Here is a 25,074-nt window from a genome sequence, read left to right as displayed (position 1 = left end):
CTTGTAATAACATTACTACGCAATGGCTGTATTTTGAATTCCCACTAAACAAAGTGATATTTCAGCAATAATTATGGATGGTGGAATCTTATTTGGAATTTGTATTGGGCAGAACACAGCTATTCAAACCAACATGGCGGTTCATATATAGCCTGCCTCACGTCAGATCTCTGCTTTATTTTTCTGCTGTTTTTTTTGTATCCTAAAACTCCAATAGGAGTGACTTTCACGAGCCCTACTAGTACCTGTGCCATGTTACTTTGGTAAACAGAAATTGTATGCACTTTATACAGACATACAAAGACACCGGTATATTTTGGAGCTTTTATTCCATTAAAACGTCCAGAGGCATTTTATTATTGTTATTAATTTGAGAAGGAAGCTTACTTACCAAGCTTGACTTTAATTACTAAATAGAAACAGGCAACTTTAAGCATAATAAAAATAAGTTTCATAAGGATTTACCTCAGTGTTTTCAGGTACAACTACATTGAATTGAAAAGTGCACCCATTTACAAAGCAATAACCAAGTTAAAAAAAAAGCAAATCTTTACATTTTAACTAAAAAAGTCACATTACCCAAAGGAAACAAAGGTGTGCAAATCAAATGCTACTTGCTTCTGTCTATTTGTGTAGAAGCGCTCTGATAAGCAGTACATTTTCTAACCATACACAATGTTAGATCAAGTCACTAATACATTTAAATGGAAGAAAAACACAAAGTGGACCATGGTGAAGTGGATAGAAACATACCCAACTTATAAACAATATATTTTCCGAAAAAAAAGGCAAAAAAAAAGTTCCTTCAACAGAAATATATTATAACAGTGTTTCTTGCCCCCCCCAGTAAAAACATGGACTGTCTTGGAGTCCCCGAGGACCGGATTGAGAGAAACTGCATTATGAAATAAAATTATAGCAACTCTACTAAGTTGCTTAGTGAAGGGCTTAGCCTCAGGCACCCGGGAACTGCTCTTACGTCAGGATTGCCATAACATGGGTAACACTACACATTTCTCACCCAAAGGGTTGATCTGAGTAATGCTTCTGAGATTGTCGACCTACTTCTGAAACCTTTATGGTTACACCCCACCCCCACTGCAAAGGCAGGCATTTGAAACGCATCACCAACCCCCGAGGGCACCACAATATTATGCTGGCATGCAACACAAATTACCATCTGAAGTTTTGGCAAAGATCTGGTTATTTGCTTTAATATGAATTACACAAAAAAAAACACAAACCAAAAGAAAGTTTGAGAAAGTAGAGGGATTAATATTGTCAGTGACTACAATGAAAACAGAATGTAACTGGATATATTGACAGCAAAACTGATCTGCAGAGAAAATACATGCATTACCTGCACCTGTTCAGGGTGAACCAAGAACAATCATTTATCAAAGCAGTCAGGAGATGCTAAAATGGGCTGGATGCAGCTCATTAACTCAGTCCCCACTCACCCCCAACCGACTGAAAGCCAAAACCCAGCAGATGCTCTAAGGTCGAAAACTACACTCCGAATCCATGGCGACAAAATGTGTGACAATGAAAGAGCTACGGTGAAGACAGAAATGACTAGAAACAACATGGTGTACGGATTAAGCATTGCCATGACACATCTTTAACGGTGTTAAAACAGATTGTAGTGTACACTGTTCCCTGCAGCAGGCCAGAAGATGGTCAGTTTACAAGGTTTATTTGAAGCAAAAGATCCAAGAAATTCTAGAAAGGTTTTAAATCTTCATCTGGGGTGGGGGGATGGGGTTCTGTTTGTTGTAGGGTGGTATCAGGCCCAGTCAGACCATCCGTAATATCACAACCACTGTCTGGTTCACACTAAGTTAGAGAGCTTCTCCCAAGACACTAATGTTTTTTTTTTTCCCAAACTGCAGTTATTATTCACATTAAATGCTATGATGCCATAGTGTTGATACCACAGGAAGGATAACCAGTGATATTCCCATGTCTCATCATCAGAGGCATAAAGTCCAGTGGCTTTCATTCTCATTCTCAGTTGACAATCAAAGAGCTGTGAGCATAGTATGGTTTACAGAAAAGGCAGGCATCCTGGACTGTAAAAAATTAAAGGTTAGCGCAATATTGAGCATAGCATTGCATGTTGTTGAGGCAGACATTACTGCCACTGAGACATTGGAAGCTTAATGTGCTAAAAGGCCCAGAGCACTTGGTGAGAGAGAAGTGACCAGAAGATACTGTCAAGGACAAGGACTAAAAAAAATTCCAAAATTCTTAACGATATCCCGTAGTTTAAAATAAAAAATAAAATGTTATAGCCATAACAACTTCACACGACTTCTACATATAGCAATAGAAGTCATGTGTAGATTTTTAAAAATCCAGTGAAAACAAGACTACAGACGTAAATACAACGTTTATAGTGATTAAGTGTTATTTTTTAACATGTGCGTTGGTTCCATGGGGGATTAATAAGAGTGTTGAAAAACTAGTTTTAGGGTCATTACACATGAAATGAAACAAATTGAGGAAACCATATAAAATGTAAAAAGGTGAAAAACTCACAACATATAATTTTGCAGCAGAAAAAACAAGACTCCTGCAGACGAATCCCCAAAGCTTAAAAGCAGTGAAGCAGCATCGTCGCGCTGGAACAGCAGCGGGCAGCGTGGATAAAGCAGAGAACAAAGCATGTGGAGGGCCCTGGGGGAGCCATTTGTATTCTTCAATTTCGTATCCCCACATTAGCCATTAGCAATTACCTGTAACGTGGGGGTGTGATCTCCGGTCAGGTCATGTGGTCTCCGGTCAGGTCATGACCTCCCTTGTTTTGTTTTTCCCACCCTAATTTATTTATGGCATGGAGTGCAGTCGGTGCCTCTCTTTAGTTTCCAGGATGCATTAAGACAGTGTAAATGAAACAAACTACTAAAACAAACTCCCAAACCCCTCTGGTTTATGGCATAGGTGTTCTGTACGTGCTGCCTGAACTCAGAGTCAGAACATTTTAAAAAGAAATCGTAGTTCATCCCTCCTGCTGATAGGACTCATAATGCACTCACGAGCCGCCTGTGGGCGTCCCTCATGGTCCGTGGGTCTGAGCCCTAGAACTTGGGCTGGTAGAGTGACACGCGTCCGCTGAGGCAACCTGAAGCCAGCTGGCAATGCGTGGGGGAGAATTTGGTGGTGAGCACCACGTCGCTATGGGAGTAGATGGAGCGCACCTCCAGCAGCCGGCTGGTCTCGGCCGGCAGGCAGTCAGCCAGCTCGCCGCAGCTGCCGTCGAAGGCCAGCAGACGCACGCCGTATCCGTAGGGCGAGCAGATGAGGCGGCCATCCGGGCTGAAGCACAGCTCCTTGATGTAGCCTCGGCCCACATTGGCTTCCTCGATGTAGTGGGTGAGTCGCAGCGAACAGCGAGGGGACACGGGCGGCCGCGACGGCGCCCCCTCCTGGAACTCGTACACGCATGTCCACTGCAGAAAGGTCAGGCAAGGGGAGGTTAGCTGGCAGTAACTTGTGGTGTTTCATATTTCGGAAGTTGTCACTAGAACAAACCGCAATGTTTGTGTCAGTACTGAAGTTTTTATAAAACTTACAAGGCCATATTAAGTTGGTTCTAGTGTGGTCAGGCACTTTGTAAGGTAAATTAGGCGTACAGGGTAACGTCAGAGAATGTGTCCAAGTATAGGGGAAAGAAGAAAAAGGAAAACAGACAGTACAACTGAAGCAGTATGAATGATGCGATTGTGAAATACTGGTGTCAGATTGACCAAACCTCATCCCAGCAAAGATGGTCTGTTAACTAAAATCTCATATCATTCATATCTGAAAACATCAAATAGGTTTGACATTCACTGCCAGCACAACACAGAAAATTCAACTCTTCTAAAAAATAGACGTCTGATCCTGCAACCAATGTAAAAACTGACGGATGAGTTAAGAAACAGCCCAGCTGATTGCAAGAATCAAGCCATTTAAAATGGGGGGGGGAGAAAACAGACACTAATTCTGAGACACGTTCATTGTACATGATCGTTTACAAACAAATACAGTAAATGTTACACCTATACCCCATTTCCACCAATGTGATACAGGGCTTTTGCCCAGTTTGGAACTGGTTGTGTGTGTTTCCACAGCAAAAAAAAAAAAACTGCCCCAAGGCCAGAAGAAATGGCTCCATCTCTGCGCTACAAAAAAGCTGGTTTCAAAACTTGGAACCATAACATCAGTGGAAACAAAACTGGCTATCGTGCCCTTCTGATTAACTGCAGAATCTGCATAACAAAAAATAATTGTACTAATTCCCATACTAACATTAATATTAACAGTATATAAAGCATTCTTCTGGTTAATGCTAATTAGGTTACATGTATGTCAAATCAATGGTTAAAAAAAAAAAATCAAAAATGTTCAATTACTCGCCATCTTGAAATATTTCACCATGAATTATTAATGCTGCTTGTATGATATTGTAGTAGGGCTAGTGTAGGTCAAAAATAATAAAATACTGATCTACGGGAGGCAGCTAATATTCTGACAAACTCAGAATTTCTGAGATAAAAGTTGAAATAAACTTTCGAGATTAAAGTAGGAAGTGCTGAGGTACAAGCTGAATTCTATGGATGGCTTCTCCTAGCAGAGCAGTTACCAAAGTGTAGGGTTGTGAGATGATTTGCAAAATAAGGCTATAAAAAAGCGTGAAAAAAAATCTCTCTCCTCCCCATCTTAACCTTAAGTGAAACCAGTCGACTGTGCAGTCCTGGTCGGCCAAATCCACCGTCGACTCGGTACCTTGCACTATAATAAAGGCTGGAGACCGTCAATGTAAACCTAGCAGGGGTGGTGTGTCTCTGGCCCTGTTATTTTGGGGTCAAGGGCTGAAAAGTTTGAGAATTCATGTCCTAGCAGGCGTGAGCTTTCATGCCATGTGGAATGAAGCCAGACAGCAGCTGAATATGAGGCATCTGCATGGTGTTGACATGCAAGATGTTCCACCTCCTATGGATCTCTCAGGTTCTTCTCAGCTGACAGGTTCTTACTGTTTTACTTGCGACTTTAATCTCAAAATATTTGATCATTTGCTTCATTGACCCTAATACTCTTCCATATATGACAATGTAGTGCTGATGCACCAAAAGACAAAGTGTTTTATTATGTGAATCCTATACTAAACTATAACTTCACAAGATTGCATTCTTCAGTGTCACAGATGGCTGGGTGCTCTAATAATATCTTCCCTCTAAAATAACATGTAGCTTAAATTACTTTATTTTCAAACTATCGTGATATTTTTGTCATAAAATTCTGTTTTTTTTTCCTTGTAATTATCCTACGACTATTCCTGTGATATTATGACTCCTCAGATTTTTTTCCCCCTCAGCGTGGCCCTAAGACTCCATCATATTAAAAAAAGCAAAAACAATAAAAGCAAAGCATTACACCTCTGTACTTCACTCTCGCTTCTGCCTATGTAACATTTCAGTTCCATTCTTTTTTGAGACCAGTGGAAACACGAGCCGCACTGGTGAAAACTGGTGCCTTCATTCTGAAAAGCTACGATGCTAATTTGAATATATCTGAATAAAGAGTGGTGTCAATTTCTAAAACTGGGGACAATTAGACACATCAGTATTCATCTAATACATCCTATTACCCATTCTCAGCAACACAATTCCCGGCCAAGTTAGAGCACAGCTACTTAATACAGGGGCCAACCAGATTACCCGTATCCAAATCTACCCTCATGTGACTTCTGCAATGCGACGTGAAACTGAAAAATGCCAAGACAGGAAAATGACTCCATAACAGTTTGTCACCCTTGAGAGCACGGGCATCACCTACCTCCTGATCATCCATGTTGCTGGAGCAGCGGAGCAGTGTGGCCCAGCCCTTGGGGTGCAGCTGCAAGGAGGTGATGCAGTTTCCTCTGTCCCGCTCTCCGGGGATCTCTGGGGTCAGGACCTCCAAGCTGTTCCTCGGCGATGCACCTAAGGGAGACGGGCACCATGAAGACCACCCACGTCAGCTGCGGTTCATCAAAACCAGCATCGTGCACCATTTAATAGCCCATTGTACTCAAAGAAAATGAAAAATGACATTTAGTAGCTGTGCTCCTGCAAGAAACTAAAACACCTTCTGGTACCATACTGGTAATACAGGTACCATCCAAGACAAAACAACATTAGGCAGTGAAGTTTGCTGAGAGGGGAGATGCCGGTGGTGAAATTTACCTATTGCACGACATGGACTGGGAGTGCTTCATGGTTCCAGAGGCCCCAGCTTACTTTATACAAAGCTGGAGTAAGGCTTAAGAACTGTGGATTCTTATAAAATAGTCATATTAGTTCTGGCCTCTGACTAGCTTATAAACACTTTAATTAAGGCCTACTATAAACCTCTCCTAGCACAGTATATGATGAAACCACAAAACCAGACTGTTCCTCCACCACAGAACTATTTTGAAAGCACTCTGTGCAGCTCCGTGAAGCTACACCACCAGGTGTCTGTGGTGAAACCCCACCTGTAAACAAAACCAGCTGTGGTCCACCGTGAAACCAGGCATTTTTCACATCCGTTACATAAATCATAGTCACACTTCTCATTTTCATTTCTGACACATATTTTGAAACAAAGGAGACCACCATAATGCTGACAATGGCAAATGTTAATTCAAAATGTTTTTTTTTTTCCCTTACTAATTCCTAATAATTCACATGTTAAAATAGAACAAAATGTCAATGTTTGGCCCATTATTTTTCTCCAAAATTGGAATTAAGTCAATTCCAACCATCCATCCTAGAAAAAAAACCTTATCAGTAGAGCTTCATATAGGCCATAAGACAGGAGACACCCTGGACAGGAAGAACGTCCATTACAGGACACAAACTCACACTATCGGCTATTTAGAGACACCACCTAGGCATAAAGACTAAAGGGGTAAACTGGGGAACAACTGTCACACAGCAACTCCAGTTACCCAGGTGTGGGGATCAAAGGCCCAGCCCTGGAGACATGAGGCTATGCTACCCAGTGCGTCACCTTGCCACCCACTACCCCTCATCACAGTCTATAAAGCTCTATAGTCAGTGTGGAGTCTTGGTGTATTACAGACGCAAAGCTGTTCTACATGACTCAGAAAAGATTTAAGCCCATCTTCATGGCAATTTCCAGTCCTTAAGAACAAGACACAAGAAGCCAGGAATTCTCCCACCTTCTCTCTGAGAGGCCTGAGGGTGGCTCTTGCTGGAGTCATTCCCTTGGCGAAGGCTTCCTGATGACCTGGAGCCGGATGTGGCGCCATCTAGAGTGTAGGGGGAGAAAAACTATTTCCCGTCACGGGTGAGACTTGGGAAATTGAGCAAAAAATGTCTTTAAAATGCTCAGAAATATAATCTTTCAGGGAGGAAATCCAAAGAATGATCACTACTTAGGCAGGTATTGCTCAAGACTCCCCATATCAGCTGGAATATTACACAAGTATCTGTCACAACCACATATCGCCATCATAATAAGGAAGTATTTTAAATATAAAAACGGGAAGCTTGTATGGAGACCCAAAACTTCCTTTTCCTGAAATCGTACAAACACTGAAATTGTTTAAATTTCAACAGTCTGAAGAAACAGATCCTTGCATAATTAACATGGTAAAAATGCCCCAACAAAACATAAATGCAGCGATAAGGGAGAGAAAAAAGAAAAGTAACCAAGATTTTAAATAAGAACCTGGTTTGCTGCAAAATAAAGCATTAATAAAGCATAAAGATTGAGATGCTACGTCTCAAAAGTGACGCACAAACACTGCGATAAATCTCAAAGGCATTTGTCTACACTTAATGTTAACAATGCAAGCCATACAATCTCCATACTATAATGGTTACAAAGAAATGTAAGCAAACACAGGATTAAAACATTTATAGTGAAACTGTATCCAGCTTAAAACATCCCATACATATTAACTACTTGTACGGCCACCAATGACAAAATGCTGACCTCGAAAAACTTTTTGATGACATAACACAAATACCATTCATATCTGCATGTCATAAAATGTATTGTTAGATGATCTGAAAGAGGTAACTCTGTTTCTCACCTTGAAGAAAGGGAGTTTGAAAGGTTGGGCAAGTCCAACCAAAGTACAACATTGCAAGTTAATGTTAGTAGTTATGGTTTTTACAGTTCTAACCCACTCTTTAGCTGTCCTCAATACAATCTCAATTACAGTTTGTATAAATCTCATGCAATTTATTAATATGCCTGATATGTTAAATGCATGTACCTCTCCAGAGGTCTGCTCCTCTCTGTTGTGTCAGAGGTCAGCCTCGGTCTTTAGGGTTTAAGCTACTGGCCAGTTGATTTCACACAGGATTCTTCACTAAAGTTCCACAGATACTGAACGACAATTGCCAATTTTTCTATAAATGCCTTCGAAAAGACATCTAAATGTCTCCAGGGCAGCCAAAAGAAGTACTTTGCAAAGATATATTTGCACAAGCAGTGTTCCCCCCAAGTTCAAACAAACATTTGGATGAAAATTTCTCATTAATCAAAGTCATCTGACTGTACATCAAACTGTACACCACATAAATAGACCATATCAAAGTGAGATTTGCCATGTGGAGCCACTGATTAAAAATGTTATTTTATACACACACAGAACCAGTGAAAAGTTTGGACACAGCAAGCCGGCAAAAAGGAACAAAGGAGACCGACAGAATGTTGCATCACATGAGCTGGTCACCTGGTCACCTAAAGCCAGCAGAAATGGTAGTGGAGGAGCTTGTGAGAGCTTGTGAGAGCAGAGTGTGAAAGAGAAGCGGGCAGTGAGAGGTCAGCATGTGCAGTGAGAGCTCAGTATGTGCAGTGAGAGCTCAGTATGTGCAGTGAGAGCTCAGTATGTGCAGTGAGAGCTCAGTATGTGCAGTGAGAGCTCAGCATATATGTGGGAGCTCCTGCAGGACAGCTGGAAAAGCATCCCAGGAGGCCACCTCATGGAACTGAGGTAGAGGAGACAGTAGGGTCAGCCAGTGCCTGGAGCGATTGGGGTTAAGGGCCTTGGTCAGGGGCCCAGTGGTGGGATCATGCCAGCAAACTTCTTGTCCCAGCCCACAGAGCTGTCCCCACCCTCAACACTTTTTAAATACTTTTCTGGGTCAGTGCATAATCCCCATATACGTTTTTGATGTCTTCAAAATTATTCTAAAATTTAGAAAAATAGTTAGAGTAAACCTTTCTATGGGTAGGTGTGTCCATTTCACTGTATATTTGCACACACACACACAGATTTTTTTTTTTACTAATAAGCAATGAGTTTGTATTTTAACATATTTAGTGAGTAAATTTTAAGGTCATGTTCTGAAGTCAGCCTGCTAGTAATTTTTCTCTCTTCCTTCTTGTTTTTCATTCCCACAAATACAATGCAGAAAACACCCAGCATCCCTATACTAATGCTGCTTGGCCCCTATCAAAAAGATCCATATATGAATCAAATTAATAAAAAGTACGACCATATATAGCAAATATTTTACACTTTACATTTGCCAAAAGAGGTGTTACCAAGGAATAGCTTACAGTGACCTAAAATTTTCCCCGTATCATATTCGTGATTTACTTATGTCCTTGTTAAACAAACAAAAATATAAATAACTAATTTGCTAAATACTTTACATTTATACAAAGCAGCAGTCGAAGTTCTGCATGCTAAAAGTTATTTAAACATACTTTGAATGGGACGACCAAAGTTTTCGCATTTAACTGGAGCCAACAGGCTAACTGCTGATATTACAGCAATATGCGAGTTTGACACCCCTACACTGCGCAAAACTGACTAATTATCGGGCTGCTAATTATCCCAGCTGGCCTCAAAATTAAAATTTAACCAAAGAAGTTAGACTATTTTTTAAGAGAAAAGAGGATGAACAGACATAAACAGAGCATCACCTCCAGGAGGCGCTAGCGGGTTGGACAGCCGTTCTCACCAGAGCTGAGTGGGGGCCGCCGGGTGCGGAGGATGCGGTAGCTGCCCACTTCCAGCGACTGCGTCAGGTCCAGATCATGCAGGATAAGCAGGTAGCCTGAGGAAGTGGAGATGAGCATCTTGGAGCAGTCCGGCGTCAAGCGCATCCTCATCAGGTAGCGTGTGTGGAAGAACTTCTTATGGGGGCAGCCGTCCTCCGTAAATCTGGGGGGGACGGGGACGGGGGGGACAGAGAGCCGAGACACCGGGGAAGATTCATGACTTAGCATGCAAGACCATGCTAGATCTTTTTATTGAAATAACTGAAATGAAACTAGACACATTCTGTGACCTGAGATGTTCTTTGATTGATGAAGATCTCCAAACGCACCCCTGTCTGAAAGATCTCCAAACGCACCCATGTCTGAAAGATCTCCAAAGGCACCCATGTCTGAAAGATCTCCAAAGGCACCCATGTCTGAAAGATCTCCAAAGGCACCCATGTCTGAAAGATCTCCAAAGGCACCCATGTCTGAAAGATCTCCAAAGGCACCCATGTCTGAAAGATCTCCAAACGCACCCATGTCTGAAAGATCTCCAAACGCACCCATGTCTGAAAGATCTCCAAACGCACCCATGTCTGAAAGATCTCCAAAGGCACCCATGTCTGAAAGATCTCCAAAGGCACCCATGTCTGAAAGATCTCCAAAGGCACCCCTGTCTGAAAGATCTCCAAAGGCACCCATGTCTGAAAGATCTCCAAAGGCACCCATGTCTGAAAGATCTCCAAAGGCACCCATGTCTGAAAGATCTCCAAAGGCACCCATGTCTGAAAGATCTCCAAAGGCACCCATGTCTGAAAGATCTCCAAAGGCACCCATGTCTGAAAGATCTCCAAAGGCACCCATGTCTGAAAGATCTCCAAAGGCACCCATGTCTGAAAGATCTCCAAAGGCACCCATGTCTGAAAGATCTCCAAAGGCACCCATGTCTGAAAGATCTCCAAAGGCACCCCTGTCTGAAAGATCTCCAAAGGCACCCATGTCTGAAAGATCTCCAAAGGCACCCATGTCTGAAAGATCTCCAAAGGCACCCATGTCTGAAAGATCTCCAAAGGCACCCATGTCTGAAAGATCTCCAAAGGCACCCATGTCTGAAAGATCTCCAAAGGCACCCATGTCTGAAAGATCTCCAAAGGCACCCCTGTCTGAAAGATCTCCAAAGGCACCCATGTCTGAAAGATCTCCAAAGGCACCCATGTCTGAAAGATCTCCAAAGGCACCCATGTCTGAAAGATCTCCAAAGGCACCCATGTCTGAAAGATCTCCAAAGGCACCCATGTCTGAAAGAACTCCAAAGGCACCCATGTCTGAAAGATCTCCAAAGGCACCCATGTCTGAAAGATCTCCAAAGGCACCCATGTCTGAAAGATCTCCAAAGGCACCCATGTCTGAAAGATCTCCAAAGGCACCCATGTCTGAAAGATCTCCAAAGGCACCCATGTCTGAAAGATCTCCAAAGGCACCCATGTCTGAAAGATCTCCAAAGGCACCCATGTCTGAAAGATCTCCAAAGGCACCCATGTCTGAAAGATCTCCAAAGGCACCCATGTCTTAAAGATCTCCAAAGGCACCCATGTCTGAAAGATCTCCAAAGGCACCCATGTCTGAAAGATCTCCAAAGGCACCCATGTTTGAAGACGCTAATGTTTTTGTTTTGTGTTGAAGGCTAAAAATAAGTTAGCAAGAGTGTGGACATTTAAATAAATGGACTGGATCACCACTCATGACGATCAAACACGGTGCTGAGGTCACAAACTGGATACAAGATGGATAACCTCAGCAGCATTTTCATTATTAAAGAAGAACGCATTAATAGCTGGGGGACTGGAGGAGCAGCCCCATACGCACCTGTTAGTGTCCCAGGTGATGACGTTGCCGTCGAAGCCAGAGGTGACCAGGAGGCGTGTGTTGGTGTCGTACTCTATGTTCTTCACCCAGCTGGCGTGGCCATGCAGGGAGCACACCTTGCTGTTCAGCTTCCGCAGATCCCATAATGCAATGGTGGTGTCGTCAGAACAGGTGGCAAACAGCCTGTTGTCAAGAAACCTGGCATGCAGAGGCGTTAATGACATGAGGAGGAGGAAATAAGCTACTTCACTCCATCCATCCATCCATCTTCTATACCTGCTTGTCCTATGCAGTCATGAGCATCTGGAGCTTACTTGTAAATATTGTTTACTTTGAAGTCTATTACATGAAGTTATTTTTATATATTGTTTACCTCCTCTCTCTGTAGCTATTGACTCTGCAGACAGTTGGCGACTTCTGCACACTGTGCCACAGCATGCGTTGTCCCAGCTCTGATTTTTACACGGCCTACCACTTCACTGCGCTGATAATTACCCATTCTTTTGCAAATATTTGTAGAAGCAGTCTGCATGTCTATGTGCTTGACTTTATACACCTGTGGCTATGGACGTGATTGTAACACCTGAATTCGATGATTTGGAGGGGTGTCACACACACACACACACACACACACAATATAAAGATATAAACATTTTCTTTATTTAAGCAGATGCTTCCATCCAAAGTGAAAGCGTTTCTTGAGAAAACAGGTCAGACAATCACAGGCTTTTAAAGGCGAGCTGTTCCTTTCTCAGAGGCCCAATGATGAACTCACTCTGTCAACCATGGGATTTGAACCAATGAACTTCCCATCACAGGGTAACACCCGAACACATTGAGCCACATGCTGCCCAATAAATAAATAGATATATTCTTTACTTCATATTATTTGTGAATGCAACGTAATCTCGTAAAACAATGAAAATAACTTTTGCATCTTGCAAACCTTAAGAGACTAAACTGGAATGGAGACGCTGCATGTTTATGAGCCATGTTTGTCATTTCAGAGATCAGGTGGCTAAACCATACGCTGCAGAGTCAGTCGGCTCTGCTCAGAAAGCTGCTTACCCAGAAAATGCAGACGAGCTACAGTTCAAACTACTGTTTGGCACCTGTCTGTAGTGCCACCTGACTGCTACCAGGTGACGTGTAACTATGGGGCATAACTGTCACCAATCAATGTGAGGAATTGGGGGGTTTACACTAATGAAAACAGGAGCCTGCAAACCACCACCTAAAAATGCACACATACAAAAACCACCCCTCAGAGCAGTCAGCAGAAAAATCCATCTTAGCACAGAGAGGAATACCTCCCCACTTTACAAAACACATTAACCGTATTCATCCGACACCTGACTGACAAATAAACTGGACCCAGTTAAACAGCTAACAGGACATGGAATAACAATCAGCTGTATCCTAATTAACTGCTTATGTTTAGTCATTCTAAATATTACCGTTAACCAAAAGCCTTAAGTGCTTATTGTTACACTAAAAAAACAAAGAAAAATGGAAGCCAAGCTGAGGTTTGATGAGGCTGTGGCTAACAGGCCAAGTGAAGTCTAGTGGCGCTCACACTGACCTAATGTTGTTGACACAGTCTTCGTGGGCCTCCACCAGCGTCTTGATGTGCCTGGAGGACACCGGGTCGAAGAGAAGAACCTCCGTTTGCTCGCAGGCGACCGTCAACACGGATCTGACCGTAGGGGACAAAGACAGGCGGGCGAGGGGGGGGGGGGTCACCGTTTCGGATGAGGCAAGCAGTACCCAATGGACAATAATTGGATCCACGTTTAAAGTGAACGAGTATTTTATGAACTGGAATTTCAGAGTAGGAGTGCATGCATACAGCAGTAGTCTACATTCATGACTGCAAACAAGGCAGCTGCAGCATGTGCATTGCTGGGATACCCTGGACCGCAGTGAATGGGGCACATGCAGACGGCAGCCGCTCTTACCCATCGGGCGAGTACTCCAAATTAAACACGGCCCCGTGTGTCTGGGTGCTCAGGTTAACGGAGTCCGTGGCTGGGCTCATCGAGCAGTACAAGCTGGTCATGGTCCTGAAGTTATCCCGAGCGGGGTCTACATGAAGTCCTCTCCCCAGCGTCCTCTTCCGTAGCCACTGGAAAACGCTGCACCCGATGCCGCTCCCCGATCCCCCGACGAGCTGCGCATCGTAAGCCTTTGCCGTGGAACTAAAGGCGGTGCGGCTATCGGGCGCCCCGTGTCTGCGTCGCGGAGCTGGTAATGGCTCCCGCTGATCGTCCCCGTCCCCGTCGCGGCCCTCCTCGGACTCCCCGCCGCTCGGCCCGTCCACCTGAGCCTCGTCGGCGTCTTCGCCGTCGCTCTGGCGGTCCGAGCTCATGGTGGCGACCCGCCCGCCGCTGCGCTCCGGCCCTGGGCTGCTCTCGATCGCAGTTGCCTTGTGCCGTTCGCCCCCCGCAGGCCCATCGGCGTCCTAGTGCGGATGAGCGGCGGTCGGACCTCGGTTCGCTCGCATTGTGCGGTAGCCACACGCAAGCCGGCGCTGGAAGAAAAGATGCACAAACTCCGGTTACAAAGTGACGAGTTTCCGCTTCCCTTTCGCCGTGCAGCTGTCAAAACAGTCCCGGCGTGCAGGCGGCCACCTTGACGACCAGAACCGCCTACATCCACTCGGAAATTTGTAACAGAAATTTAAATTTAAACTGCAGTAATACTGTAATTGAAGTAATGCCTTGATTAAAGGCGGCGATTCGGTTTGGTGCCGTAATCTTTTAAACCAACAACAACTGTTATATTTCCAAAGTTTTCTGAAGTTTAAAGAAAATATAACTATGACTTTGTTTCGGTAAGGTAATATATGGTTCTGTCCGTAATATAAAGTAAAATTAAATAAAGTTTAATCAAAACTAAAATTAAAATCTCGACATATGTTGTATGCGGTATATAATTAATAGTTATTAGTATTAACGAAAGAGTAATACAATATTTGATATTAACTGTGATAATGATGTAATGACTGTAGATCACGATCGAGAGATCTAGTTGCAGAACTAAAACTAGTGTGCTGTATTCTGTAATTACAATCGTGATGCTTCTGCCTGAACGTCGACACACGGAACACCTATATTAACACGGCTGTTCTTCAATTAGATGCCCAGTCCAACTCAAAACGTCTATATTTCACATATTTCTGCATTTTATATTAATCAAATATCTCTTCTATTTCACTATTAATCTTTTTCAGAATGAAGTGTATTATTGAATTAGATGACACTGAAAAGCATATGTGTATTATTTATTTGGTAAAAACATTTATGCAGTTCTACATCGCGTTCCGCATCATAAAAACTTTTAAAACTGACATGGGTGAATAATGTATATTTGGTCTTGCTCCATAGAATCCCTTGATTCAGTAAACAAATGTTTCAAGATTTTAGTAATACATGGATCACTTTTATATATGAATCGTTTTATATAAGTTACAGATCTGTATTTTATATTAAATATATCGTTTCTTTTCTTTTTTTTTTTTGCAATTTATCATGACTAAGCATGAAGCCTTTTCCGTGTGGTGTCTAGCTAATGTCCCACCCCCTTTTTGTGTTTATTTAAGCACCATTCCTTATGTTATTTCAGCACTCATCTGGGCTGATCGCAGACTTGCGGGGGCGCTTTCCTATCACCGATACCCATTTCATTGTGCCACAGATACAAAGTGCTTCTGCTGGGTCGTACCATGGCATCCATTTCGGCTGTTACCCGCTTTGACTTCCTGGTCATCGGCGGTGGATCTGGGGGGCTGGCCGGTGCCAGGAGAGCCGCGGAGCTCGGAGCCAAAACCGCTGTGATCGAGGGTAAAAAACTCGGGGGTACCTGCGTGAGTATATCCGTCGCTCATGAACACTTTATGCATAGTTTTACTTCCCTAGGAAGTTTTATTTCCCCCGGTCAGACACATCTAAATTTTGCAGATTCTTATTTTCATGTGTAGGAGAAAGTGCAGCGCCTGTTGAAGGTTAGGTTAAAGTGTGATGCGTTTTTCCCCTATTCATTCTGCACTAAATCCGCTTTTTAATGCTAAACACGAACTTCCAGCTCTGATGATCCTTGTTAAGTCATTTCCTAAGTGAAGAGGGCATGACTGTCCAATCATATGCAATGCTGAATGTAGACCCATTGTTTGAGAAGTAACACATTTTATGTTTCCAAGTGGCTTGTATGTACATGAAAAGCAAGGTTTTACCAAAGCAGCATTACTGCATTTACATGCTATTTTTTTACGAGTGAAATACGAAATCGAACATAAATTTCATATTTGCTTTGATAATTAAATACTGAAGGCACAGTTCTTTTAAATGAATAAATATTATGCATTTCCACAGGTGTCTTGAGGTATATTGGCTTTGCCTTATGTGCTTATAAAAAGTAACACCCTTGTCTTTAAAACAAGGTCTCAGTTTGACTCACTTGGAAGTTTAATGAACAGAACCTGTGTTTAGAAACTCTGAATGGTAATGTATTCTGCTGTACAGTGTAAAAAATATTCATTATAAAATATGAATTAATATATTTAAATATTATTAATAGTATCCAACTTTGTGTTGTCAATGTAATATTGTTAATATATCAAATAAATGGTGCGGTTGGCAGAACAGGTCACTTTTCTATTAAATATGCATATTTTGAGGTGATAATAATGGTCCTAATATATAAATTTGCCAATAAATTAATAATAACACTCTGTGTACAGTATGCTACTGAAATATTGCAAACTGAGTATTGAAATGTAAGGTCAAGACTCCAGTATTGTTGTAAGTTCACTGGCCAGTTTTCAGCCATATAATTCTGAATACTAGAAACCCATAATTCTTATTTCAGCTTATAGAACATAGATGTAACTGCCATAATGGTTACAGGGTCGGACAAGTTACAGCAGGCATTGCCAGAATATAAGTAGTGTCAATGCTTTGCAGATTCCGGTCTATTGTACATGTGAACTGTACTCAAGGTAATCAAATTAGATAACGATAAATCACCTTGAATAAATAGCACAGTCATTTTAAGACTGTTTAACACCTTTTATTGTACTTTTTCAGGTCAATGTTGGGTGTGTCCCTAAAAAGGTGAGGTTTTCCGATACAATTAAACATCATTGTGATTGTAGAGTACTTATGACTATACTTGTATTTACATACGCAGCCATACATCATTAAGTTACCACTCCTTTTTGTGCGATATCAGTGGTGCTTTTTGTATTGAGTCAATGTATTGCAGGTTTGAGGGTGGCATCACCGTGAATCTGCATGCATGTGTGTGTGTGTTAGGTGATGTGGAACACAGCGGTGCATGCAGAGTATCTTCACGATCATGAGGACTACGGCTTCGAGGGAAGTCACACCAAGTTCAATTGGCAGTAAGTATTTCAAGTACCCTATAAGGCAGATTAATTAGTAGGAAACAGTATTCCACTGCCCCAAACTATCTAATTCAGAGACCAATTGATTCTTCTAAAAAGTTTCTAAAGCTTGTTACTTGGGAAACATACACAGTGAGTTTAAGAAGGGAATGGAGGCAGTGTGGAGTTGGGAATCTTCCAAATACATATGCTACTGTTTACATTAACCAGGTGTGTTTATTTTCATACAGGACCATCAAGAGTAAAAGGGATGCCTATGTAAAGAGACTGAATAACATTTACCAGAGTAATCTTGATAGGGTACGTCCAAGTTCTTATGTGTCCTTTGTAGTCTTCAAAGCAGAGGTGGGATTTGAAGCCCCAGTCTTGGAAATGTGTCTCAGAAAAAATACAATGTAGAAGTGTTGGTTGGTGTCCCTTCTGACTGAATGTAGGAGTGTTGGTTGGTGTCCCTTCCGACCGAATGTAGGAGTGTTGCTTGGTGTCCCTTCCGATCGAATGTAGGAGTGATGGTTGGTGTCCCTTCTGACTGAATGTAGGAGTGATGGTTGGTGTCACTTCCGACTGAATGTAGGAGTGTTGCTTGGTGTCCCTTCTGACTGAATGTAGGAGTGATGGTTGGTGTCCCTTCCGGCTGAATGTAGGAGTGTTGCTTGGTGTCCCTTCCGACTGAATGTAGGGGTGTTGGTTGGTGTCCCTTCCGACTGAATGTAGGAGTGTTGGTTGGTGTCCCTTCCGACTGAATGTAGGAGTGATGGTTGGTGTCACTTCTGACTGAATGTAGGAGTGATGGTTGGTGTCACTTCCGACTGAATGTAGGAGTGATGGTTGGTGTCCCTTCTGGCTGAATGTAGGAGTGTTGCTTGGTGTCCCTTCTGGCTGAATGTAGGAGTGATGGTTGGTGTCCCTTCCGGCTGAATGTAGGAGTGTTGCTTGGTGTCCCTTCCGACTGAATGTAGGGGTGTTGGTTGGTGTCCCTTCCGACTGAATGTAGGAGTGTTGGTTGGTGTCCCTTCCGACTGAATGTAGGAGTGATGGTTGGTGTCACTTCTGACTGAATGTAGGAGTGATGGTTGGTGTCCCTTCCGGCTGAATGTAGGAGCGATGGTTGGTGTCCCTTCTGGCTGAATGCAGGAGTGTTGGTTGGTGTCCCTTCCGACTGAATGTAGGAGTGATGGTTGGTGTCCCTTCTGGCTGAATGCAGGAGTGTTGGTTGGTGTCCCTTCCGACTTAATGTAGGAGTGATGGTTGGTGTCACTTCTGACTGAATGTAGGAGTGATGGTTGGTGTCACTTCTGACTGAATGTAGGAGTGTTGGTTGGTGTCATTTCTGACTGAATGTAGGTGTGATGGTTGGTGTCACTTCTGACTGAATGTAGGAGTGTTGCTTGGTGTCCCTTCTGACTGAATGTAGGAGTGATGGTTGGTGTCCCTTCCGGCTGAATGTAGGAGTGTTGCTTGGTGTCCCTTCCGACTGAATGTAGGGGTGTTGGTTGGTGTCCCTTCCGACTGAATGTAGGAGTGTTGGTTGGTGTCCCTTCCGACTGAATGTAGGAGTGATGGTTGGTGTCACTTCTGACTGAATGTAGGAGTGATGGTTGGTGTCCCTTTTGGCTGAATGTAGGAGTGATGGTTGGTGTCCCTTCTGACCGAATGTAGGAGTGTTGCTTGGTATCCCTTCTGACCGAATGTATGAGTGTTGCTTGGTGTCCCTTCTGACCGAATGTAGGAGTGTTGCTTGGTATTCTTACCGAATGTAGGAGTGTTGCTTGGTATCCCTTCTGACCGAATGTAGGAGTGATGGTTGGTGTCACTTCTGACTGAATGTAGGAGTGTTGCTTGGTGTCCCTTCCGACTGAATGTAGGAGTGTTGGTTGGTGTCCCTTCCGACTTAATGTAGGAGTGATGGTTGGTGTCACTTCTGACTGAATGTAGGAGTGATGGTTGGTGTCACTTCTGACTGAATGTAGGAGTGTTGGTTGGTGTCATTTCTGACTGAATGTAGGTGTGATGGTTGGTGTCACTTCTGACTGAATGTAGGAGTGATGGTTGGTGTCACTTCCGACTGAATGTAGGAGTGTTGCTTGGTGTCCCTTCCGGCTGAATGTAGGAGTGATGGTTGGTGTCCCTTCCGGCTGAATGCAAGAGTGTTGGTTGGTGTCCCTTCCGACTGAATGTAGGAGTGATGGTTGGTGTCACTTCCGACTGAATGTAGGAGTGATGGTTGGTGTCACTTCCGACTGAATGTAGGAGTGTTGGTTGGTGTCCCTTCCGACTGAATGTAGCAGTGATGGTTGGTGTCCCTTCCGACTGAATGTAGGAGTGTTGTTTGGTGTCCCTTCCGACTGAATGTAGGAGTGATGGTTGGTGTCACTTCCGACTGAATGTAGGAGTGATGGTTGGTGTCCCTTCTGGCTGAATGTAGGAGTGTTGCTTGGTGTCCCTTCTGACTGAATGTAGGAGTGATGGTTGGTATCACTTCTGACTGAATGTAGGAGTGTTGCTTGGTGTCACTTCTGACTGAATGTAGGAGTGATTGTTGGTGTCCCTTCTGACTGAATGTAGGAGTGTTGCTTGGTGTCCCTTCCGACTGAATGTAGGAGTGATGGTTGGTGTCCCTTCCGGCTGAATGCAGGAGTGTTGGTTGGTGTCCCTTCCAACTGAATGTAGGAGTGATGGTTGGTGTCACTTCTGACTGAATGTAGGAGTGATGGTTGGTGTCACTTCCGACTGAATGTAGGAGTGATGGTTGGTGTCCCTTCCGACTGAATGTAGGAGTGTTGTTTGGTGTCCCTTCCGACTGAATGTAGGAGTGATGGTTGGTGTCACTTCCGACTGAATGTAGGAGTGATGGTTGGTGTCCCTTCTGGCTGAATGTAGGAGTGTTGCTTGGTGTCCCTTCTGACTGAATGTAGGAGTGTTGCTTGGTGTCCCTTCGAGCTGAATGTAGGAGTGATGGTTGGTGTCCCTTCCAGCTGAATGTAGGAGTGATGGTTGGTGTCCCTTCCAGCTGAATGTAGGAATGATGGTTGGTGTCACTTCCAACTGAATGTAGGAGTGTTGCTTGGTGTCCCTTCCGGCTGAATGTAGGAGTGATGCTTGGTATCACTTCCGACTGAATGTAGGAGTGTTGCTTGGCGTCACTTCTGACTGAATGTAGGAGTGATTGTTGGTGTCCCTTCTGACTGAATGTAGGAGTGATGGTTGGTGTCCCTTCTGGCTGAATGCAGGAGTGTTGGTTGGTGTCCCTTCTGACTGAATGTTGGTGTCCATTGGTCTACTGATTCTATGAGTGTTTATGCTTTGCAGTCTCCCTAACAGTTCAGAACAGATGGAGTATATGTCATATGTCACATAACCAAAATTAATTTCCATAGCACAAGTATAATATTTTCTAAGCCAGTGTTTCCCAACCCAGTCCTCGGGGAACATAAGAAATTTACAAACGAAAGGAGGCCATTCGGCCCATCAAGCTCGTTTGGGGAGAACTTAACTAATAGCTCAGAGTTGTTAAAATCTTATCGAGCTCTGATTTAAAGGAACCCATGGTTTTAGCTTCCGCTACACTAGCAGGAAGACTATTCCATACTCTAACTACACGCTGTGTAAAGAAGTGCTTCCTCAAATTTGTTTTAAAATGTTCTCCCGCTAATTTCCACTTATGGCCACGAGTTCTAGTATTTAGACTAATATTGAAACAGTCATTTGGCTGAACAGCATCCAGACCCGTTAGAATGAATCATATCCTCCCTTAGTCTCCTTTGCTCAAGGCTAAACAGATTCAGTTTCGCTAACCTCTCCTCATAAGACATTCCTCTAAGACCAGGAATCATTCTCGTAGCTCTTCGTTGCACCTTTTCTAAGGCAGCAATGTCCTTCTTGAGGTATGGTGACCAAACCTGCACACAGTATTCTAGGTGGGGTCTTACCAAGGAATTATATAAGTGTAACATCACCTCCCTTGACTTAAACTCCACACACCTAGAGATATAACCCAACATTCTGTTGGCCTTTTTTATTGCTTCCCCACACTGGCGAGAGTGGGACATGGAAGCATCAACATACATACCGAGATCTTTCTCGTAATCAGCTACCTTTATTTCAGTGGAACCCATAAAATATCTGTACTTTATATTTCTGCTCCCTGCATGGATTACCTTACATTTATCTGTGTTAAATTTCATCTGCCAAGTATCAGCCCATTCGCTAATTAAATCCAGATCCCTTTGAAGCCTCTCTGCTGCTAGATCAGTATCTGCTGCACCGCCCACCTTGGTGTCGTCTGCAAATTTAACCAATTTACTGTATGTGTTTGTGTCAATATCATTAATGTAAATTAGGAACAATAGTGGTCCTAAAATTGAACCCTGCGGTACCCCACTATAAACGGAGGCCCACTGTGACATAGTGCCTCTAATAACTACTCGCTGCTTCCTATCAGTTAGCCAGTTTTTGATCCAAGCTGCCACAGTTCCTAAAATCCCTGCAGCTTTAAGCTTTAGCAAGAGCCGTTTGTGGGGGACAACATCAAAGGCCTTCTGGAAATCTAAGTAAATCACATCATAGGCCTTTTTGTGATCAATTTCACTTGTAGCTTCCTCAAAGAACTCAAGTAGATTCGTTAAGCAGGATCTACCTCTCCTAAATCCATGTTGGCTATCCTTTATAATGTTATTTGCATCTAGGTAATCTACCATTTTCACTTGAATTATAGCTTCCATTATTTTTCCAGTAATGCTAGTTAAACTGATTGGCCTATAGTTTGCTGGATTACTTCTATCCCCTTTTTTGAATATGGGTGTTATATTAGCATGCTTCCAATCTGATGGTACCCCACCTGCAGATAATGATTTCTGGAATATTAAAGTTAAAGGTTGGCTAATAATATCCCTCATCTCTTTTAAGACTATAGGTAAGATGCCATCAGGCCCCTGCGATTTATTTATTTTTAGTTTAGCTAGGCTTAGTATCACATCAACCTCAGTTATACATATATTGGTCATAGACGATGCTGTATTCGTATTAATTGGTGGTAAGTTACTTGTGTTCTCTACTGTGAACACCCGTGAAAAATAATCATTAAACTCATTTACTATATCAATTTCGTTATCAATTATAAGGCCCTTACTATCCTGCAAATTAGTGATTTCAGCTTTTAGAGCTCTCTTGGAGTTAAAATATTGGAAGAAACCTTTACTGTCATCCTTAGCCTCCAATGCAATTTTTCTTTCTACATCCCTCTTGGATAGCCTAATGTTATTTTTTAACTCTGCCTGTAGACTTAGATACTCCTGCTTAATTTTGAAATCATTAGTTATTTTCCAATTGTGGAACAGAGCCCTTTTCCTCCTGACTTTATTCTTAATTTCCTTAGTAAACCACCTTGGTTGTCATTTCCTAGATTTAGTTTTGCTGGAAACAGGTATGAAGTCCTCTTGCACTTGCAACAATGTGCTTTTAAAAAATTCCCATGCCTCTTCAACTGTTTTGCTATTTAACTCTGTCCAGTTTACAGTTTCTAAATTCCGTCTCATACCATTAAAGTTAGCCTTCCTAACATTGTATACTTTTAATTTCGACTTTGCTCTTCGGACACTGAAATTAACCTCGAATTTAACCATGTTATGATCACTATCGTACAATGGGTCTAAAACCTCTAATTTTCCAATCCTATCCTGGTTATTAGAGAAAACAAGATCAAGAAGGGCTTCTCCCCTGGTAGGTGTATTAACAAACTGAGTAAAAAAACAATCTTGTACTAATTCCACCATCTCAAGTTCATTTACAGAAGAGCCAGATGCTCTTCTATCCCCCTAAGTCATACTGTTACTCAGCGGAAGGGTGGGAGCTATCCCCCTAAATAACACTGTTACTCAGTGGAGTGGTGGGTGCTATCCCCCTAAGTCACACTGTTACTCAGCGGAGGGGTGGGAGCTATCCCCCTAAGTCATACTGTTACAGTGGAGGGGTATTCAAGATTAAGAACTTTTGAGGTTTGTAAGGTTATGGCCCATAGATTTCTTATTTGTAGGAGAAAGAAACAATGCAGATTATTCAATATGGATAAGATGACCAAAACAGAAGGAAATAGATTGAAGACCTTTATAGAAACGAGTGCATAACCCTTGACTGTCCACGTGTTTGCTCCCTCCCAGCTCCCAGCCAATCAGGAACTCCGAATACCTGATACAGGTGTGCTGGGAGCTGAGAGGAAGCAAAAACATGGACTGTCCAGTATTCCCGAAGGACTGGGTTGGGAAACACTGCTCTAAGCTACCGTCTCGTCCCTCATATAGACAGTATTACATTTGATTTTGCCATTGAGAATGATGATTTACCAGACATTAGGAGCATATGAAGTTGTATATTAACCTGTAACAGTTGAGCTAAAACTGAATTATAGTACTGAAACATGTATTAAACCAACGATTTCCAACTCTGTTTGGAATTCCATTTACTGAGTTTTTCATTCAGTTTAAGCATTTAATTATATTAATTGTTCCAATGCAATTAATTTAGAGTTACCTGTTTCAGACCTGAGCTTTTTAGTTAATTGAGAGCTGGAAAATAGTAAAAACTGAAATCTGTTATGTCTGTCTTTTAACAGTAATTTGTAAGCAGAAACTGTTGTAGCATTAATTAATATTCCTTTAGGTGTAATTAAACCATAATGAGAAAAGGAGGTGAGGTCCACACAGAGGCACAGTAGATAATGTTTTTACCAGATCATGTTGCAGGTTATTCTATAAAGGGTTTTATTATTGTGCTCAGTAAAAATGTACTGGTGTCCTGCAGGCTAAGATAGAGAGCATCCATGGCCACGCGGTGTTCACCAATGACGCCGAGCCCACAGTAATGGTGAATGGGAAACGTTACACAGCGCCTCACATTCTTATTGCCACTGGGGGGCGCCCTTCAATCGTCAGTGACAGCGAGGTCCCAGGTGAGAACTCTAGTTCAATCTCCCATCAAGTTCCCATCTCTTACTCATCAGGGCAGCTATTGAATGAGTACTTTTGAACTGACATTTGTTGTCCTAAAACAGGTTTAACAAACACATTGTCACTGAATCCCTTACTGTAAGTTTTTTTTTTTTTATATATATATATACAGGAGCAAACCTTGGTATCACCAGCGATGGCTTTTTCGAACTTGAGTCTCTGCCCAAGTAAGCTCGCGTTTCCACTACGTCTTCCTGTCTTTGGTGCCTCAGAGCTTATTTCCAGCCAGGGTCTCCTTATTTTAAATGAAAAGGGGTGGGAGCTATCCCCCTAAGTCATACTGTTACTCAGCGGAGGAGTGGAAGCTATCCCCCTAAGTCATATTGTTACTCAGCGGAGGAGTGGGAGCTATCCCCCTAAGTCATACTGTTACTCAGCGGAGGAGTGGAAGCTATCCTCCTAAGTCATATTGTTACTCAGCGGAGGAGTGGGAGCTATCCCCCTAAGTCATACTGTTACTCAGCGTAGGGGTGGAAGCTATCCCCCTAAGTCATACTGTTACTCAGCGGAGGAGTGGAAGCTATCCCCCTAAGTCATACTGTTACTCAGCAGAGGGGTGGAAGCTATCCCCCTAAGTCATACTGTTACTCAGCGGAGGAGTGGGAGCTATCCCCCTAAGTCATACTGTTACTCAGCGGAGGGGTGGGAGCTATCCTCCTAAGTCATACTGTTACTCAGCGGAGGAGTGGAAGCTATCCCCCTAAGTCATACTGTTACTCAGTGGAGGGGTGGGAGCTATCCCCCTAAGTCATACTGTTACTCAGCGGAGGAGTGGAAGCTATCCCCCTAAGTCATACTGTTACTCAGTGGAGGGGTGGGAGCTATCCC

The 25,074-nt window shown here is 42.9% G+C and overlaps 2 protein-coding genes across 4 annotated transcripts; one reads left to right on the top strand and one right to left on the bottom strand.

The window, feature by feature from the left end:
* Positions 1–312: 312 nt before the first annotated feature.
* LOC140577534 (DDB1- and CUL4-associated factor 10-like) lies at positions 313–14,884 on the bottom strand. Of its 2 annotated transcripts, XM_072708794.1 has the most exons (8): positions 14,827–14,884; positions 13,800–14,371; positions 13,424–13,537; positions 11,842–12,039; positions 9,954–10,156; positions 7,190–7,279; positions 5,821–5,966; positions 313–3,452 (listed from the first exon to the last, which is right to left on the bottom strand). In XM_072708794.1, exons 2-8 carry the CDS (start codon positions 14,207–14,209, stop codon positions 3,081–3,083), a joined length of 1,533 nt encoding a protein of 510 aa, XP_072564895.1. In that variant the 5' UTR covers positions 14,210–14,371; positions 14,827–14,884; the 3' UTR covers positions 313–3,080. The 2 variants fall into 2 exon arrangements, with proteins under 2 accessions (XP_072564895.1, XP_023646912.1); XM_023791144.2 differs by lacking the exons at positions 7,190–7,279; positions 14,827–14,884 and having other exon boundaries at positions 13,800–14,456.
* On the top strand, positions 14,537–24,966 carry LOC140587552 (glutathione reductase, mitochondrial-like). Of its 2 annotated transcripts, XM_072708796.1 has the most exons (7): positions 14,537–14,674; positions 15,538–15,706; positions 16,926–16,952; positions 17,154–17,242; positions 17,476–17,545; positions 24,041–24,188; positions 24,359–24,966. In XM_072708796.1, the coding sequence occupies exons 1-7, from the start codon at positions 14,661–14,663 to the stop codon at positions 24,415–24,417; spliced, it is 576 nt and encodes a 191-aa protein (XP_072564897.1). In that variant the 5' UTR covers positions 14,537–14,660; the 3' UTR covers positions 24,418–24,966. The 2 variants fall into 2 exon arrangements, with proteins under 2 accessions (XP_072564897.1, XP_072564896.1); XM_072708795.1 differs by lacking the exon at positions 24,359–24,966 and having other exon boundaries at positions 24,041–24,348.
* Positions 24,967–25,074: the final 108 nt, after the last annotated feature.

This window comes from Paramormyrops kingsleyae, unplaced genomic scaffold (assembly GCF_048594095.1).
Source record: "Paramormyrops kingsleyae isolate MSU_618 unplaced genomic scaffold, PKINGS_0.4 ups341, whole genome shotgun sequence".
Taxonomy (NCBI): domain Eukaryota; kingdom Metazoa; phylum Chordata; class Actinopteri; order Osteoglossiformes; family Mormyridae; genus Paramormyrops; species Paramormyrops kingsleyae.
This window is presented reverse-complemented; position numbering and strand designations above follow the sequence as displayed.

Excerpts from the sequence above, each read along its gene's own strand:
- LOC140577534 (XM_072708794.1), bottom strand. The coding sequence starts at position 14,209 with ATGAGCTCGGACCGCCAGAGCGACGGCGAAGACGCCGACGAGGCTCAG. Across the intron at positions 5,967-7,189 it reads TCAGGCCTCTCAGAGAGAAG|GTGCATCGCCGAGGAACAGC; the intron begins GTGGGAGAATTC and ends CGTCTCCCTTAG. Across the intron at positions 3,453-5,820 it reads GCAACATGGATGATCAGGAG|TGGACATGCGTGTACGAGTT; the intron begins GTAGGTGATGCC and ends ACCTTTCTGCAG.
- LOC140587552 (XM_072708795.1), top strand. Across the intron at positions 15,707-16,925 it reads AAAAACTCGGGGGTACCTGC|GTCAATGTTGGGTGTGTCCC; the intron begins GTGAGTATATCC and ends GTACTTTTTCAG. Across the intron at positions 17,546-24,040 it reads ACCAGAGTAATCTTGATAGG|GCTAAGATAGAGAGCATCCA; the intron begins GTACGTCCAAGT and ends GGTGTCCTGCAG.